At 32.3% G+C, this 19200-nt stretch overlaps 1 protein-coding gene across 2 annotated transcripts in view; it reads right to left on the bottom strand.

Moving 5' to 3' along the window:
* The window catches only part of ERCC6L2 (ERCC excision repair 6 like 2), a 158719-nt gene that overhangs the window by 91486 nt on the left and 48033 nt on the right, over positions 1-19200 (bottom strand). For both annotated transcript variants that reach the window (XM_044265744.1, XM_044265745.1), the window contains exon 3: positions 12127-12246. In XM_044265744.1, the coding sequence (XP_044121679.1) occupies positions 12127-12246 (120 nt within the window). The remainder of the gene's footprint in view (positions 1-12126; positions 12247-19200) is intronic.

The following is a 19200-nucleotide window of genomic DNA, read 5'->3' on the forward strand; positions in this document are numbered from 1 at the left end:
AAAGTGAAAGTGAAAGTGAGATATTCCTCCACACAAAAGGAAGTAAGATATTAAAGTGAAAAATAATGTGTATCTTTACATAGAGAGAAATTGCAGACTATGAAACTGAAATTTTTGCTATATAACTCAAAGTTCTAAAAAATATTCCCATAATTACTTCTATAATGTTAATTCTTTTAAAAATGCCAAAAGTAATTAATTTAAACACTATTATGTATAACTGGTAACTTTTCCTTTTGGAATGCTGTGGCTATTTAACATATGGGAATTTAAGTTTAGAATCCATTCTAGTCATGGATTTATCTAAATCATTTTTTAGAAAAGCAGCATAAAAATTATACCAAAACCAGACATTCTTCAAAAATAGAAAATTATAGGCCAATATCACTTAAATTAATGGACAGCAAACCAATAAATATAAAACCTTTCAATCAAACAAGAAAAGTAAATAAGGGATGAAAATGGAAATGACAAGTAAACAAATTTGTAGAAAATATAAGTAAAACAATAAAATGAACAGTAAACAGGTGATGGAGAAAGAGAGCACTTGCTGTAATAAGCACAGGGTATTGTATGGAAGTATTGAATTACTATACTGTACACCTGAAATCAGCATTACACTGTATGTTAACTAAAAAGAATTTAAATAAAGATTTTAAAAAATAAACAATATGCTATTGAACAAACAAAAGGTCAACAGAGAAATAAAAAAAATATCTTGAGACAAATGAAAATGGAAATAAAGCATACCAAATATATAGGATGCAGAAAAGTAGTTCTGTGAGAGAATTTCACAGCAATCTATGCCTACCCCCACCCCCAAAATAAGAAAAATCTCAAATAAACATCCTGGCTTTACATCTCAAAGAACGAGAAAGAAGAACAACGCCCAAATTTGGTAGAAGAAAGAAATAACAAAGATCAGAATGGAAATAAACAAAATAGAAACTAAAAAGACATTTAAAAAATCAGTAAAACTAGGAGCTGCTTCTTTGAAAATATAAAACCGATAAAATTTTAGCTAGACTCACCAAGAAAAAGGAGGGAGGGCTCAAATAAATAAAATCAGAAATGAAGGAGACATTACTGACTGATACTACATACATACAAAGACTCAAAAGAGAGTACTATGAACCATTATGTGCTAACAAATTGGAAAACCTAAAAGAAATCACTATTTTCTAAAAACCACAACCCTCCCTGAGTGAATCATTAAAAAAAGAGAGAATCTGAATATACCAATTAGTAGTAAGATGAATTACTACTGATTTTTTTGTTTGTGTTTTGTTTTTGATCAGTAATCAAAACAAAACACAAACAAAATCCAGTACCAGGTGGTTCAATAGAAAATTCTACCAAATATTCAAAGAAGAGTCAATACAAATCCTCCTCAACATTTTCTTTTTTTTTTTTCTCCTCAAACTTTTCTAAAAAATAGGAGAAAATTCATTTTACAAGTCCATTGTTACCCTAATACCAAAACCAGATGAGGACACCACAACAAAGGAAAACTAAAAGTCAATATCCTTGATGAACATAGGTGCAAAAATCCTCAACAAAATATCAACAAAGTCAATTCAGAAATAATCGAAAAGGATCATACACCATGATCAAGTGGTTTTTGTTCCAGGGATTCAAGGATGGAATGTTAATATTGTTCAACATCTGCAAATCTATCACATGATACACCACATTAACAAAATGAAGAATAAAGATCACATGGTCATCTTAATAGGTGACAAAATTCAAAAACCATTTATGATAAAAACTCAACAAAGTAAGTATAGAGAGAAAGTTTTTCAACATAATGAAGGCCATATAACAAGCCACAACTAATATACTCAATGGTGAAAGATAAAAACTTTCCTCTAAGATCAAGAACAAGACAAGAATCTTGGAAGTCCTAGGCAGACCAATTACATAATCTTGGAAGTCCTAGGCAGACCAATTACAAAGGGAGGAAGGGAGGGAGGGAGGATGGAAGGAAGGAGGGAGGGAAGGGGGAAAGGAAGAAAGGAAGGAAATCCCAGGTGCAAAATAAGAAGAAAATTGTCAATGTTTGCTTAGGAGATGATATTGCATATAGAGAACACTAAGGACTCCACAAAAACAAACAAACAAACAAACAAACAAACCTGTTAGAATAAGCAAGTTCAGCACAGTTGCAAGAAACAAAATTAATATACAAAAATCTGTTGCTTTTCTATACACTAACAACATACTATCAGAAACAGCAACGAAAAAATAATCTCACTTATAATTACATCAAAACGAGTAAAATACCTAGGGATAAATTTAACCAAGGAGGTAAAAGACCTGGACACTGAAAACTACAAGCCACTGCTAAACCACAGAAGGGGCACCTGGGTAGCTCAGTCAGTGGAGTGACCAACTTGATTTTGCCTCAGGTCATGATCTCAGGGTCCTGGGACTGAGCCCAGCATCAGACTCCAGGCTCAGTATATTAAATAAATAAATCTTTTTAAAAAAGAAACTACAGAAGACACAAACAATGGAAAAATATTCCATTCTATGGGTTGGAAGAACAAATATTGTTAATATGTACCTACTACCCAAAGCAATCTATAGATGCAATTCAATCCCTATAAAATTCCAATGACATTTTTCATAGAAATATAACAATCCTAAAATTGGTATAGATAGAACCATAAAAGACCAAAAATAGTCAAAGCAGTCTTGAGAAAGAACAACAAAGCTGAATTACACTCCCTGATTTGAAACTGTTTTACAAAACTATAGTAATCAAACAGTATGCTACTGCATAACAAGAGACACATAGATCACTTGAACAAAATATGAGTAATCCATACTTACATGGCCAATTTATTTATGATACAGGAGGCAAAAATATCCAATAAGAAAGGATAGTCGTGTCAATAAATGGTGTTGGGGAAACTATACAACCACAGCAAAAGAATGAAACTACTATTTTATACAACACACAAAACTCGAAATGGATTAAAGACTTGAATGTAAGACCTGAAACCATAAAGCTCCTAGAAGAATATATAGGCTCCTGTATACAAGTAAGAAGTATACAAGAATACAAGTAAGCTCCTTGACTATGGTCTTGGTGATGGTTTTTTTAAATGTAACTCCAAGAGCAAAGGCAATAAAAACAAAAACTTATTTATTTTTGGATATTAACCCATTATCAGATGTATGATTTGCAAATATTTTGACCTATTTAGTTGGTTTCTTTTCATTTTTTTGATGATATAATTTACCATACAGGCGGGACTACAACAAACTAAAAAGTTTCTGATAAGTGTTTAATATCCAAAATATTAACAAACACAATTCAACAGCCAAAAAAAAAAAGTCCAAACTTAAAAATGGATAGAGAATCTGGATAGACGTTTTTCTAAAGAAGAAAAGGAGATAGCCAACAGGCACATGAAAAATACCACTAATCATCAGGGAAATACTAATCAAAACCATAATGAGATATCACCTCACATCTGTTAGACTGCCTATTTTCAAAACGGCAAGAAATAACAAGTGCTAGCCAACAATCTTAATAAAAGAAAACCCTTATGCACTATTGATAGGAATTTAAATTAGTGCAACCACTATGAAAAACAAACAATTACTGGGGGAAATCAGAGGGGGAAACGAACCATGAGAGACTGTGGATTCTGAGAAACAAACAGGGTTTTGGAGGGGGTTGGGTGAGCCTGGTGGTGGGTATTAAGGAGGGCATGTATTACATGGAGCACTGGGTGTGGTGCATAAACAATGAATCTTGGAACAGTGAAGAAAAAATTAAATTTAAAAAAATAGAACTGCCATATGATCCAGGACTTCCACTTCAGGGTATTTATCTGAAGGAAACAAAAACACTAATTTGAAAAGATTTATGTATCCCCATATTCACTGCAGCATTATTTACAATAACCAAGATATGGGAACAACTTAAGTGTCCAGTAATGGGTGATAAAGAAGATTTGATATATGTAGATATATATCTCTACATATATCACACAAACACACACACACACGGAATACTATTCAGCCATAAAAAAGAATGAGATCCTGCCATTTGTGATAACATGGATGGACCTTGAGGCATCATGCTAAGTGAAACAAGTCATACCAAGAAAGAGAAATATTTGATTTCACTTATATTTGGAATCTACTAAATAAAATAAACCAAAAAAATAAGCTCATCACTACAGAGAACAAATTGATGGTTGCTAGGGCATTAGTATGGTATGTAACATGCATCCAGTTGTAAAATAAATAATTCATGAAGATGTAATGTACACCATGGTGACTACAGTTAATACTGCATTGCATATTTTAAAGTTGCTAACACAGTAGATCTTAAAAGTCCTCATTACAAGAAAAAAAATTTTTTTCTAACTAGGTATGGTGATAGATGTTAACTAGATTTATTTACTGTAGTAACCATTTTGCAATGTATACAGATATCAAATCATTATGTTACACACCTAAAACTAATACGTCATTAATACTTCAGAAAAAGCCTAAAAAAGCATGTAGTTTTAATAGATATAAAAACATGACCAGTTAGAACATAAAATTTTAAAAGTTCCATCTGTAATAGCAACCGAAAAGAAAGAATACCTAGTTAAACTTAATGAATAAGAAAGTAGGTCACATGAAGAAAGCTAGAAATTCTGAAGGGCAAGAAATAAGATTTAAGCAAATGATACAACTACTCTTGGATATGCAGTATTTACAGTGTAAATATGTTCATTCTCCCTACATAAGTCAATAAACTCAATGTAATATTAATTAAAATATCAATAGCCTTTTAGGAGAAAATTGAGAAATTTGAAGACAAACTAACCCTACCAAATATTAAAACATATTATAAATCCAAAAAAATTAAAACTGTTTAGCACTGAAAGATAAATGAACAAATAAATCAATAGGACAGAACCAATATATCTAGAAATATACCCACACATATATAAATGAGCTTCATTTTAATCAAAAGTGACCCTTCTAATATTGTGGGAAAAAAGGCTTACTCAATATATGAAAATAAAATAATTGGCTAACCAGTTGAAAAAATAATGACAGTTTAACTGATCATTCCTTATAGCAAAATAAATTCAGGCTGATAGAGAGATGTGAAGGTGTAAAATAAAATCATACACATTATAAAAGAATCATGGGTGAACTTACAGTCTTAGGTACAGAAGATTTTTCTAGGCAGGCATAAAACCTAGAACCTATAAATATAGATATTTTTAACTACCTAAATTTTTAGAAAATATAATAAATAAATCAAAAGCTGACCCTGAAAAAAGTAGGAAAGAAATATTTACAGAATATATAATGGACAAAAGATCAGTATGTAGAACATATGATTAAGGACTATTAAGAAAAGATTAAAACTAGAACTTGATGTTTTAAAAGCTTAAAAGTCTTTTAAGATTCTGAAAAGATATTTGACCTCACTCATAATAAAGCAATAGAAATCAAAGCAAGGTATACTTTTTCTACATCTCTGACATAATTTATATTTTTTAACGCCTAGGATAAATGAAAAGGTGGGAAACAGACATAATTTTATACTATTGGTGAGGATACAAATTGACACAAGCTCTTGAAAGGCAATTTGTATCTGTCAGATGTAATATGCCCATAATTTTAGTACCACAGACTTGTGATTCCAGTACCAAGAATTTATCCTATAGCTATAATGGCAAAAGTTGCAAGATATATGCATGAGGATTTTCACAGGAGCATCATTTGCAAGATAATACTCTTGGTATACATCAGAAACTAAATAGTATATAGTAAATAAGATGCTAGAAACATATTTTTGTTCAATCATCACTGAAACTGATAATATGAATACTAAAAAAATTCTCCTATGCATTAATACTGATTATGAATTTTCATAGACTCTTTAAAGCTTTATCATATGAGAGCAATATTTTAAAATTAATTTACTTTGATTTTCTTAAAGACTGAATTCCAGTCCTAAAGGCCTAAATCCAAAGATTCATTCCAAGATTTAATATTTGAAATACATACTTTGTGTCTTTTCGGAATTTATTCCTGGCAAGAAACATCGATTGCATGCATTTTTAGATGATTTCTTCACACTTGAAAAGTTTCAAAATATATGTAAGATGTATCATATAACATACACATACCTCAAATCCACCAATCCTTAATTTGTAACATTTGATTCATTAAAAGGATTTGTTTTTCAAGGAGTTCCAACATTAATTTTTCAGGATTCCATTGTGATTCTGGCATTAACATAATAAATATAAAGGAATTTATTTCCTTTCTAGCTATTTCATAGGCTATCTTTAAAAAATGCACAAAATTTTAACTGGATGAATACAAATTTATCTTTTAAGAATTTCATCACATAAAAATAGAGTATTTGAATTTCCTTCTGAGGAATTAATTTAGGATGTCACTGATAATCCTATCAAAAGCTTTATGAAATTCCAGTTCAAATGATTAACTAAACAAATATATTTATTGATGCCAACTGAAACAAAAGAACAAATATAAAAATAAATCAGAATAGTGTAAAATGCTTGGAAGTGGTGCTGCCAGATAACCAGAACTGTGTAAGAGTAGATGAAAACTGATATATTTAAGGAACTGAGGAATCCATCTATACCTATGTAAAAGAAAACTGCTCCAAAAAACAAAAATGCAAATTTTCCTAGAAATAGACTTTAAGCCAAACACTGTAACAAGAGACAAAGAAGGTCATCAGATCATAATTAAGGGATCAATTCATTAACAGAATATAACAAATGTAAATATTATATTCAACATCAGAACATCTAACTATAAAACTTAACAGATATGAAGAGAGAAAATGACAGCAATATAATAAAAATGGGGGACCTCCAACACCCTACTTTCAACAACGGATAGCTCATGCAGATAGAAAATCAGTAAAGAAATATCGGACTTAAACTACAAGTTAGACCAGATGGACCTAAGAAACATATATACAAAATTTCACCTAATAGCAGTAGAATACATATTCTTCTTAAGAACATATAGAACTTTCTCTAGAACAGATAATATGTTAGGCCACGAAACAAGTCTTTTTTTTTAATTTTTAATTTTTTATAAACATATATTTTTAACCCCCAAGGTACAGGTATGTGAATCGCCAGGTTTACACACTTCACAGCACTCACCATAGCACATACCCTCCCCAATGTCCATAACCCGACCTCCCTTCTCCCAACTCCCCTCCTCCCAGCAACCCTCAGTTTGTTTTGTGAGATTTAGAGTCACTTATGGTTTGTCTCCCTCCCAATTCCATCTTGTTTCACTTATTCTTCTCCTACCCCCTTAACCCCCCATGTTGTATCTCCACTTCCTCATATCAGGGAGATCATATGATAGTTGTCTTTCTCCTCTTGAAAACAAGTCTTAATAAATGTTTGATCTAAATCATATCAAACATATTTTCTGACCACAATGTTGTGAAACTAGAAATCAATGACAAGAGGAAAACTAAAAATCGACATATATGTGGATATTAAACAATATGCTCCTGACAACCAAAGGTGTCAGAGATAGAATCAAAAAGGAAGCCAAAAAAATATCTTGAGACAAATAAAAATTGAAACACAACAAGCCAAAACTTACAGGATGCAACAAAAGGAGTTCTAAAAAGAAATTTTTAGTGACAAAGACTCACATTAAGAAAAAAGAAAAATCACAAATAAACAGCCTATCTTTATACCTCAAGAAACTATAAAAAGAACAAGGAACATCTGGGTGGTACAGTCAATGGAGCGTCTAACTCTTGGTTTTGACTCAGGTTGCGATCTCCGGGTTGTTAGATCAACCCCCCAGTCAGGCTCCACACTCAGTGTGGAGTCTGTTTGGGACTGACTCTCATTCTCCCTCTGCCCATCCCCACCCCTGTTCATGCATGCTCTCTCTCTCTAAAATAAATAAATCTTAAGAAAAAAAAAAAAGAACAAATTAAGCCCAAAGTTAGTAGAAGGCAATCACAAATATTGTAGTGGAAATGAAAGAAATAGAGACTAGAAAAACACTAGAAAAGATCACTGAGATTAAGAGCTGGTTCTTTGAATAGATAAAGTTGGCAAACGTTTAACTAGAATAGGAAAAAAAAAGAGAAAACATTCAAATAAAATTAGAAATGAAAGAGGAGACATTACAAGTGATAAGAAATACAATATGAAATTATGTAATTATATACCAAGAAATTAGATAACCTAAAAAAAATGGATACAGTCCCAGAAAAATATAACCCAACAAGACTGAATCATGAAGAAAGAAGATCTGAATAAATCAGTAGTAAAGAGATTGAATCAATAACACACCCCCCAACACAGAAAAGTCCAGGGCCAGACAGCATCACTAGTGAATTCTACCAAACATTTGAAAAATAATGTCAATCCTTCTCAACAATCCCAATCTCATTTTTCAAGGCCAATGTTACCCTGGTATCAAAGACAAGGGTATCACAAGAAAAGAAAATTAAAGGCCAATATCCTTGATGAATAGAAACACAATTATCTTCAACAAAATATGGAACAAACAGATTCAACAGTAAAAGGACCATACACCATGATCAAAGTGGGATTTACTCCTTAGATGAATTGATAGTTCAACATAAGCAAATCAAAAAATGTGATACATCATATTAACAAAATGAAGGGTAAAAACCATATCTCAACAGATGCAAAAAATTTTTTTGACACAATTTAACATCCTTTTATATAAAAAATTTCCAACAAACTGGACATAGAGAATAAATACTTCAACATAATAAAGACAATATATGACAAACACACAGTTAATATCACATTCAACAGTCAAAAGCTTCATACTTTTCCTCGCAGATCAGTAACAAGCTTATTCCACATAGGACTGGAAGTCCTCATAAGATTAATTGGGTAAATAAAGAAATAAAAGAATTAGAAATACATTGGAAATTGGAAAGGTATTTGGAATTGGAAAGGTAAAATTGGAAAGGTAAAGGTAAAACGGTTTGCAGATGACATGACATTACAGGTAGAAAACCCTGAAGATGCCATAAATGAAAACAAATACCTCTTAGAACTCAGTAAAATAAAGTCAGTAAATATGCAGGACACAAAATCAATATATAAAAATCAGCTGTGTTTTAATATATTAGCATGACTTATAAGAAAAGGCAATTAAGAAAACAATGCAAAGTAATGGCAGAGTAATTAAAGGGAAAACAATTAGGCCAATCATCTGCTTCAGAGAAGTAGCACACCACTTCCCCTATATAAAGTACTATGTATACTTTTCCAAAGCACAACTTCTTCAGAAATCATAAAGAGTGTTGGGGCTGAGGAAATTTATAAATTTCAAGGTTGAAGAAAAAGTCCTATACACTTTGAAACAAAAAGATAATTTCCTATCCATGGAAAATATCAGTTCAGTACTGGAACCTCATCTACAATATGGAGTGACAGAAAAAAATAAAATTATTTTGGTGAAGTTTGAAAGAAGATTTTTAACTTAGAATTCTACATACAGATAAACTATCAACCCAGTATGACAGTAATATAGAAGTACATAAAACTTTAGAAACAATTATATAATTGTTTAAACAAATTGTATAAACAGATATAATTAGACCTACATGGCCATAATAACAAATAATGTGCAAAATCCTTGCAAAATTTTTAAAATAACTGAGACTATGTAACACCACAGCAAAAAACACCTGACCAGGGATTTAGCCACAAAAAAATAAAATAAAATAAAAGTAAAAATAAAAATAAAGCCAGTATTACCTTAGCAACAAGGTAGAAATCAACAACAAAGGCGAAATACTCCTATTATTCTCCATACCCCAATAATATCTATTCACTTGGAAATTTTAAACTTCACTTTTAATAGTACTTGATTAAAAGAGAATAACTATAGAGCCACAGATAATTTAGAAAACAATAATGAAAAGCCCACCTAATGAAAACTATGAAATGCAGCCACAGTGGTACTCAAAAAAAACAGATACAACTTAAGTGAAATTTATTAGAATATAAGAAAGATTAAAAATAAATACTTAAGAATTAAATGGAAGGGGCACCTGGGTGGCTCAGTCCTAAAGCATCTGCTTTGGCTCAGAGGTCATGATCCCCAGAGTCCTGGGATGGAGCCCTACATAGGGTTTCCTGCTAGGCTGAAAGCCTGCTTCTCTCCCTCTCCCATTCCCCCTACTTGTGTTCCCTCTCTTGCTGTCTCCATCTTTATCAATTAAATTAATAGATAAAATCATAAATAAATAAATAAATAAATAAATAGAATTGAACTGAAAGAGATAGAAAAATAGCATTGTTTATTATCACAAGGAATTCTACATATATATGCATATGTGCTCATATACATATATAAATGTAAATAAATATGTATTATAAATATATATTATATTAAAATCTTTACCTATTTAAAGTATTAATTTTCCCTGCTTTCTCTGCCCTGTTACCAGAACTGACATAAAATATTAATAAATTCTGCAGTGACATTTAGAATCAAATAACAACTGAAAATAGGACTACAAACAGTCCTTGAACTTGAGAAGATTTAAAAACACATTAAGAATATCCCTTAAAGGGGAGCCTGGGTGGCTCAGTGGGTTGGGCCGCTGCCTTCGGCTTGGGTCGTGATCTCGGGGTCCTGGGATCGAGTCCCGCGTCGGGCTCTCTGCTCGGCGGGGAGCCTGCTTCCCTCTCTCTCTCTCTGCCTGCCTTTCCATCTGCTTGTGGTTTCTCTCTGTCAAGTAAATAAATCTTAAAAAAAAAAAAAAAAAAGAAAGAATATCCCTTAAAGGGGAAGGGAAGGAAAGATAAAACAAGACAAAACCAGAGAGGAGACAAACCACAAGAGACTTGCTTCATTATAGGAAGCAAACTGAGGGTTGCTGGGGAGGAAGTGAGATGGGGGACAGGGTAACTGAATGATGGACATTAAGGAGGGCATATGATGTAATGAGCACTGGGTATAAGACTGATAAATCACTGAACTCTACCTCTGAAACTAATAATACACTATATGTTAACTGAATTTCAAAAAAATAATAAAATAAAAATAAAATAAAATGACTCAGGTCAAAAAAATATGCTTAAAAAAGAATTAAATACTTCTTTAAGATCAAATTAAATTTGTTATAGGATATATTTATAATATTAAAAATTATAAAAAATTTTAAAGCAATAATTCCATAAGCCAATAATTCTCAAAATTTTACACTAAAATGCCTCAATGATTGACAATAGTAAATTGGCCTCACCAATCTTATGTATAAGACTCTAGTACAGATGAGACTATTTAAAACTTGACTTGTAGAGAGTGATTTCATTACCATGAAAAAATAAAGATTTCATAAAATCACTTCATCTTTATTTCTATCCAGTTTTCTGAGAATATAGAAGTCAGACACAAAAGTATACTTTTTCTTGCATTTCATTATTTTATTAGAAATCTTTTATTTTTTATGAGTCATACATGAGATATTTATAAACATGTATTTACAACAGAGAAAGCTGAAATATAGACATGAATAGCATCCATAATGACAGGAGCAGAAACAAAGACACGCCTAGACCTTAGTCTTTCTAATTCCAACTTCAACAGTCCTCATGTAGGAAGAATTTGTTTCAGAGTTTCAGGATGTAAATATTCTCCTGAACAACCTTATCAATGACATACCTTTTTTATCAGTATCAATGTCTCCCTTCCATTCTCACGTAAATAAACAATATAATGGACTTTGATTAACTTTACATACACATTTATGCAAATTTAACAAATTAATTAAAGTAAGTCATATATATCCAGCCAAGAAAAAGACTGAAAACCTCCAAAAAAGTTTAAGCTAAAATTTTAAGAAAAAGACTGAAAACCTCCAAAAAAATTTAAGCTTAAAATTTTATTTTGCCATTTTGAGTCAATCATACTTAATTTGAGGGAAACTGATAATCCTTTAAGAATTAGGTCTATAAAACAAATATTTTAATAATGTCTTTAACTTATGTGTTTTGAATTTATGCTACAATGTATGCTGTGTACAAGTTTCTATATACATTTCCAATACCAGCTTTATGAGCTTTATATTCCTAAACATCTTACTTTTTTTGCTATAGAAGAAGGCTCCTTTTTCATACTTCTTTGTAAAAATTCTGGCATGTTGTTTTCAATATCTTCACGAGTTCCCTTTTTATGCAAAACTGCAGCCAAAAATGAAATAACCTGGGAGAAAAAAAAATTTTTTAGTTACTGTGTAAATGTTTCAAGATGGACAAAATGTTATGGCTTACACGATTGACTACCCAATTAGTGAAAATTTGAGTATATAACAAATAGATCTGTTACAGGGATAAACAACAAGAAATAGTAATATTGGTTTTCTTTATATATATTAACAAATGTACAGTATACCTTACCCCTGAGCACAGTGAAAAAGAATTCTCACATGGCTATCACTTCCATGGTAAGTTTTACCTACTCAATGAATTCTTTCTTGATCTCATCAGTTGGGACATTACCTTCTTATTTGTCTCTCTCCACAGAAACTATCTCTTCATATATTCTATTAGAATAAACTAGATGCATTCTTTTTTCCCTGTTGTGTACTTTGGTTCATCTAATAATTATAGATGGAATGATAGAATGTTATTTTAAGATAGACTAAGACCATTCATCAATACACACACCACTTGGAATAACAGCTATTGTCTAAATACCAAGTAAGAAAGACAAAGAGACATAATAAAGGAAATACAACCTCACATAATGAAGAGCAAGAAATAGTTAATCAATTGGACTTTGGTTCAAATTTCAGCCTTAGTTGCTTGGCAGTTATGTAAACTTAGGTGAGTTAACCTTTTTGAATAACTGTAAAAATACATGAAAATAGCAAAAATAAATATTTGCAGAGTTATTTTAAAGATTGGGGAAAGTATTTGAGCTATCCATATCGGGGAAGAATCATTACTTTAGAAAAATAAATCATATAAATATTAAAACCTAAAGAAAAAAATATGAGATTGGAAAAACTAAAAAAAAAAAAAAAAAAGGTGTTTTAAAAATGAGAATGGGGTCACCTGGGTGACTCAGATGGTTAAGCAACTGTCTTCAGCTCAGATCATGATCCTGGGATCCTGGGATCAAGTCCAGCATCGGGCTACCTGCTCAGTGAGGGGACTGCTTCTCCCTCTGCCTCTCTCTCTCTCTCACTCTATCATGAGTAAATGAATAAAATCTTTTAAAAAAATAAAATAAATTTAAAAAGAATGGTTGCCTACAATCTCAATCCCAAATGTCAAAGAAAAAGAATGGTGTAAGAGAAGTATTTGAAGAGATAAAAGCTGAAAACTTCTAAAAGCTGATTTAAAAAAAAAAAAAAGTCAAGCCATATATTCCTGATCCACTAAGAACATCAAACCAATAAATAAGTAAATAAATAAATTATCAACCCACAAGTAGGTGTTGCATAAAACTGCTCAAAACTTGAGACCAAAAAGAAAATCTTAAAAGTAGCACAAGGAAAACACAATAGATGACCTACCAAAAAGCAACAACTGGACAAATAGCTGATCTGGCAGCAAAAACAACAAAAGACACTATATATCAAATGATATTTTCAAGATGGTAAAGAAAATAAAAGTAACCTAGTTTTATATCCAGTAAAGATACTATTCAAGAATAAAGATGGGGGCGCCTGGGTGGCTCAGTGGGTTAAGCCGCTGCCTTCGGCTCAGGTCATGATCTCAGGGTCCTGGGATCGAGTCCCGCATTGGGCTCTCTGCTCAGCAGGGAGCCTGCTTCCTCCTCTCTCTCTCTCTGCCTGCCTCTCTGCCTACTTGTGATCTCTCTCTGTCAAATAAATAAATAAAATCTTTAAAAAAAAAAAATAAAAAATAAAGATGGGGATATTTTCAGACAAATAAAAACTGAACAAAATCCTCATCAAAAGAGCACAGTACAGGAAATAATTAATGGATGTTTTCAGGCACAAGGAAAATTATATGATGTAGATGCTCAGTGATGCAGGAAAAACTTAAGAACAACAAAAATGGTAAATATATAGAAAATATAAATATGTAAACATTATTGAACAAAACTGTCTTCTTGAAATTAAATAAAAGCACTAAAAGATATGACAACACATGCAGTTGAGTCTGAAAGGGTCCAGTGTAATTATAATATTCTGGTGTCCTTACACTGTCCAGGAGGAAATAAAATTACTAGTTTATATTAGAATTTTTGATAAGTCAAGAATGTTTATTGTAATCTCTTGGGTAACCACTAGAAGGAAAATATATCAATGTGTAAGTAGTAACCTATTAAGAAAGAGATAACAGAATAATATGAAATAATCTATCCAAAAGGAGGCAAAAAAGAAGAAGAAAATAAACACAGGTAACATACAACATCCATATATATTAGAAAGCCCATTCCATGGAGGGGGGACTAAATGTTACAATTAAAAGACAAAGATCCTCAGGTCCATAAAATACATATGCCATTTACACAAACACACACAAAAAAATCATTTAAAACAAGGAATAGGAAAAGTTGTTAAGTAAAAAAATGAAGACATATGAACAAAAACCAAAAGAAAGTTGATACAGCTGTTTTATTACACTAACAAACATTACTAAATTAAAAACATTACTAAATTAAAAAGATACACTTCAAGCTTGATATTGATTAAAAAATTAATTCATGTGGAAGTTATAACTAGTGTAAATTGTTAAGCAAAGAAAAAACAGCTTACTGAAATAAAAGTAGACAAATCCATAGCATAATGGTAAGATTTTCAAATGACTCAGTAAGAAACAAAATAATCAGTAAAGAAGCAGAATATTTGAATCACATGGTTAGCAAACTTGACCTAATGAACATTTGATCAAACACTGCACACTACTGTAAAACACAGTTTCATTTAAAATACATATGAGGGGTGCCTGGCTGGCTCAGTTGATTTAACATCTGCCTTCAGCTCAGGTCATGATCTCAGGATCCTGAGACTGAGCCTTGTCTGGGTTCCCTACTCAGTAGGGAGTCACCTCTCCTTCTCCGTCTACCCCTATGCACCCTCCCTAGTTATGCTTTCTCTCAAATAAATAAATAAATAAAATCTTTTAGAAAATTAATAACGTAAACATGAAATATTTATCAAAGCACTATATAAGGTCATGGAGCAAATCTTCAGCAGAAATATAGAATATGTTCTTTAATGTGAGAAACTAGAAATAACACAAGTTTAAGAAGAAAATCCACAAATATTTATAAAGTAAGAAATACACTTCAAAGAAGAAATACATTTTTTTTTTAAGATTTTATTTATTTGACATAGAGACAGCGAGAGAAGAGGGAACACAAGCTGGGGTTGTTGGGGGAGGCGGGCAGGGAAGGGAGGGAGAAGCAGGCTTCCCGCTGAGCAGAGAGCCTGATGCCGGGCTCAATCCCAGGACCCTGGGATCATGACCTCAGCCAAAGGCAGACACCTAACAACTGAGCCACTCAGGTGCCCAAGGACTGAGCCACTCAGGTGACCTAAAGAAGAAATATATTTTAAAGCATATTAGAATAACGGGTGACTCGGTGGTTCAGTTGGTTAAGTAACTACCTTCAGCGTAGGTCATGATCTCAGGGTCCTGGGATCGAACCTCTGCTTCTCCCTCTCCCTCTCCCTGTGCCCCAACCCACCTCCCATCCTCTCTCTTTCTCTCAAATAAATAAAATCTTTAAAAATACATACATAGGGGCGCCTGGGTGGCTCAGTGGGTTAAAGCCTCTGCCTTCAGCTCAGGTCATGATCCCAGGGCCCTGGGATCGAGCCCCGCATCGGGCTCTCTGCTCAGCGGGGAGCCTGCTTCCTCCTCTCTCTCTGCCTGCCTCTCTGCCTACTTGTGATCTCTGTCTGTCAAATAAATAAATAAAATCTTTATAAATAATAATAATTAATTAATTAATTAAAATGCATATATAAAAAAGTATATTAGAATATACTTCTAATTTCACTAAGATTAGAATATATTTTGAGTTTAACAATAATAAGTAATAATTACATATTAATCTTGTGGACTATACCTAAGATCATCTTTTAGGGACTTAAGGCCTATATTAGGAAGAAAAGAAGCTGCTAATAAAGTATCTAAGAATCTATTTCAAAAATTAATAAAAATACAGAAAACATAACACAAAAAAACAGAATTATAAACAAAATGTATAAGTGGAAAAGCATATAATAAAAAGGATCAACAAAGCCAAATGATCATTGTAGTGAGGATTTTAAAAAGTGATAAAGCCCCTAGGTAATTAATGAAGAAGAAAAACTACAAGAAGAGGTAAATACACACACATAAACACAAAGGACATAATAAATAATGACATGCCAATAACTAAAAATTTGGAAGAAATGAAGAACAGAACTTATCTATACTGACACAAGAAAAAACACAAAATTTACATTTTCATAAATTATTAAATCTCAATACATAATTATAGATCTTACACAAAGAAAACTAAAAGTCAAATGGTTTCACCAATAAAGTCTGCCAATGCTTACGAAAGATATAATGCCAGTCTTGGGAGTGCCCGGGTGGCTCAGTGAGTTAAGCTTCCAACTCTTGATCTCACCTCAGGTCTTGATCTCAGGGTTTGAATTCAAGCCCCACGTTGGGCTCCACACTAGGTGTGGAGCCTACTTAAAAAAGAAAAGAAAAAAAAAAAAAAAAAAACAGGACATCTGGGTGGCTCAGTCATTGGGCATCTGCCTTCAGCTCAGGTCCTGATCCCAGGGTCCTGGGATCGAGCCCCACAATGGGCTCCCGGTTCAGCCGGGAGCATGCTTCTCCCTCTCCCACTCCCCTGCTTGTGTTCCTTCCCTTGCTGTGTCTCTCTCTGTCAAAGAAATAAATAAAATATTTTTTGAAAAAAGATGAAAGAAAAAAGACAAGAAAAGAAAAAAAAAGAAAAGGAGAGGGAAAGGAAAGGAAAGGAAATGAAAGGAAAGAAAAGGAAAGGAAAGGAGAGAGGAAAGGAAAGGATGATAAGATAAGGTAAGGTAAGGTAAGATAAGATAAGATAAGATGTAATGCCATCTTAAACTGTTTCAGATTTTAGAAATGGAGAAATGGTCTCAACTCATTTTATGAGTTTGACATAATCTTGATAAGAAAATATGACAAGCATATTATAGGCAGGAGATTTATAGGCCAATTTTTCTTATCAGAAGCAAATATTAAATTAAATCCCTTAAAATATTAGCAAATATAACACAGAAATATAAAAAGAAATATATACTAAAATCAAGTTGGGCTGATGCTGGACATGTAAGTTTGGTCTAATTTTCAAAATTTAGATATTATATGGATATTAGGTATTATACGTAACTTTCCTAACATTAGTTTCCTTAAAATAATATAACAACCCATTTCATCATGATACATTTTACATGAAGTGCTACATTATTAAAATTAAGCACACTGTGAAAAGTTGGGAATGTATTTTTTTATCACAACAAAAAAAATGTAAATAGTTAAAAAGCCAATAGGAGAACTGAAATTTTTAAAAGTATCCTAGCAACCCAAAAGCAAGCAGGAATGGAGGAAGAATAAGACAGAAAACAGTCTGTTCAAACAAAAAAAACAAATAATAAAATGGTATGTACAAATTCAAATATAAAAGAAATTACATTAAATGTAAATGGACTAAACATTCCAATTAAATATCAAGATTGCCAAAATGGATAAAGAGTTGTCTACAAGAGACATACTTTTTTTTTTATTTTAATTCCAGTATAGCTCCCATACAGTGTTGTATTATTTTCAGGTGTTATGATATAGTGATTCAACAATTCTATGTATTATTCATGATCATCAAGACAAGTGTCTTCTTAATCTTTACCTATTCCACTCATCTGCCCACCCACTTCCCCTCTGGTAACCCACTTGTTTGTTCTCTATAGTTCAGAGTCTGTTTTTTGGTTTGTTTCTCTCTCTCTCTCTCTCTTTCTCTCTTTATTCCCCTTTGTTTCTTAAATTCCACATGTGAGTGAAATCATATGGTATTTGTCTTTCTCTGGCTGATTACTTTGATTGCCATGTTGTTGCAAATGTCAAAACTGCGTTTTTCTTTATGGCTGAATAAAATTCCTGTGTGTGTGTGTGTAGATACATCTATACATATCTATATAGATATAGATACCATATCTTCTTCATCCATTTATCTATTGACAGACATTTGGGCTGCTTCCATAATTTGGCTATTGTAAATAATGGTGCAATAAAAATAGGGGTGCATATAATCTTTTGAATTAGTGTTTTTGTATTCTTTAGGTAAATACCCAGTAGTGCAATTACTAGATCACAGGGTAATCCCATTTTTAATTTTTTGAGGAACCTCCATACTGCTTTCCACAATGGCTGTACCAGTTTGCATTCCCATCAGTGGTGCACAAGGGTTCCTTTTTCTCCACATCCTCACTAACACTTGTTTACTTTTGTGTTTTTCACTTGAGCCACTGATGAGGATTTGATTTCCCTGATGATGAGTGATGTTGAGCATATTTTATGTGTTTTTGGCCATTTGTATGTCTTCTTTGGAGAAATGTCTGTTCATATCTTCTGACCATTTTAATCGTATTTGCGTGTGTTTGTGTGTGTGTGTGTGTGTGTGTGTATGTGTGTTCTTTTAAGTTTATATATTTTGGATACAGACCTTTTATCAAATGTCATTTGCAAATATCTTCTCCTCCCATTAAAAAGATTGTCTTTCACTTTTGTTGACTATTTCCTTTGCTGTGCAGAAGTTTTTTATTTTGATGTAGTCCCAATATTTTATTTTTGCTTGTTTCCCTTGCCTCAGGAGATATATCTAGAAAAATATTGTTACAACCCCAGTGCCAGAAAAATTACTGCCTGTGCTGTCTTCTAGAGTTTTTACGGCTTCAAGGTCTTTGATTCATTGAGCTTATTTTTGTATATAGTGTAAAAACTGGTCCAGTTTTGCACATAGTTGTCCAGATTCCCAGCACTATTTGTTGAAGAGACTTTTTCACATCGTATGTTCTTGCCTTCTTTGTGAAAGGTTAATTGACCACATAACTGTGAGTTTGTTTCTCGGTTTTCTATCCTGTTCCATTGATCTGTGTGTCTATTTTGGTTCCAGCACCATACTGTTTGATTACTATAG

The sequence above is a fragment of the Neovison vison genome, chromosome 9 (assembly GCF_020171115.1).
Source record: "Neovison vison isolate M4711 chromosome 9, ASM_NN_V1, whole genome shotgun sequence".
NCBI classification, from domain to species: domain Eukaryota; kingdom Metazoa; phylum Chordata; class Mammalia; order Carnivora; family Mustelidae; genus Neogale; species Neogale vison.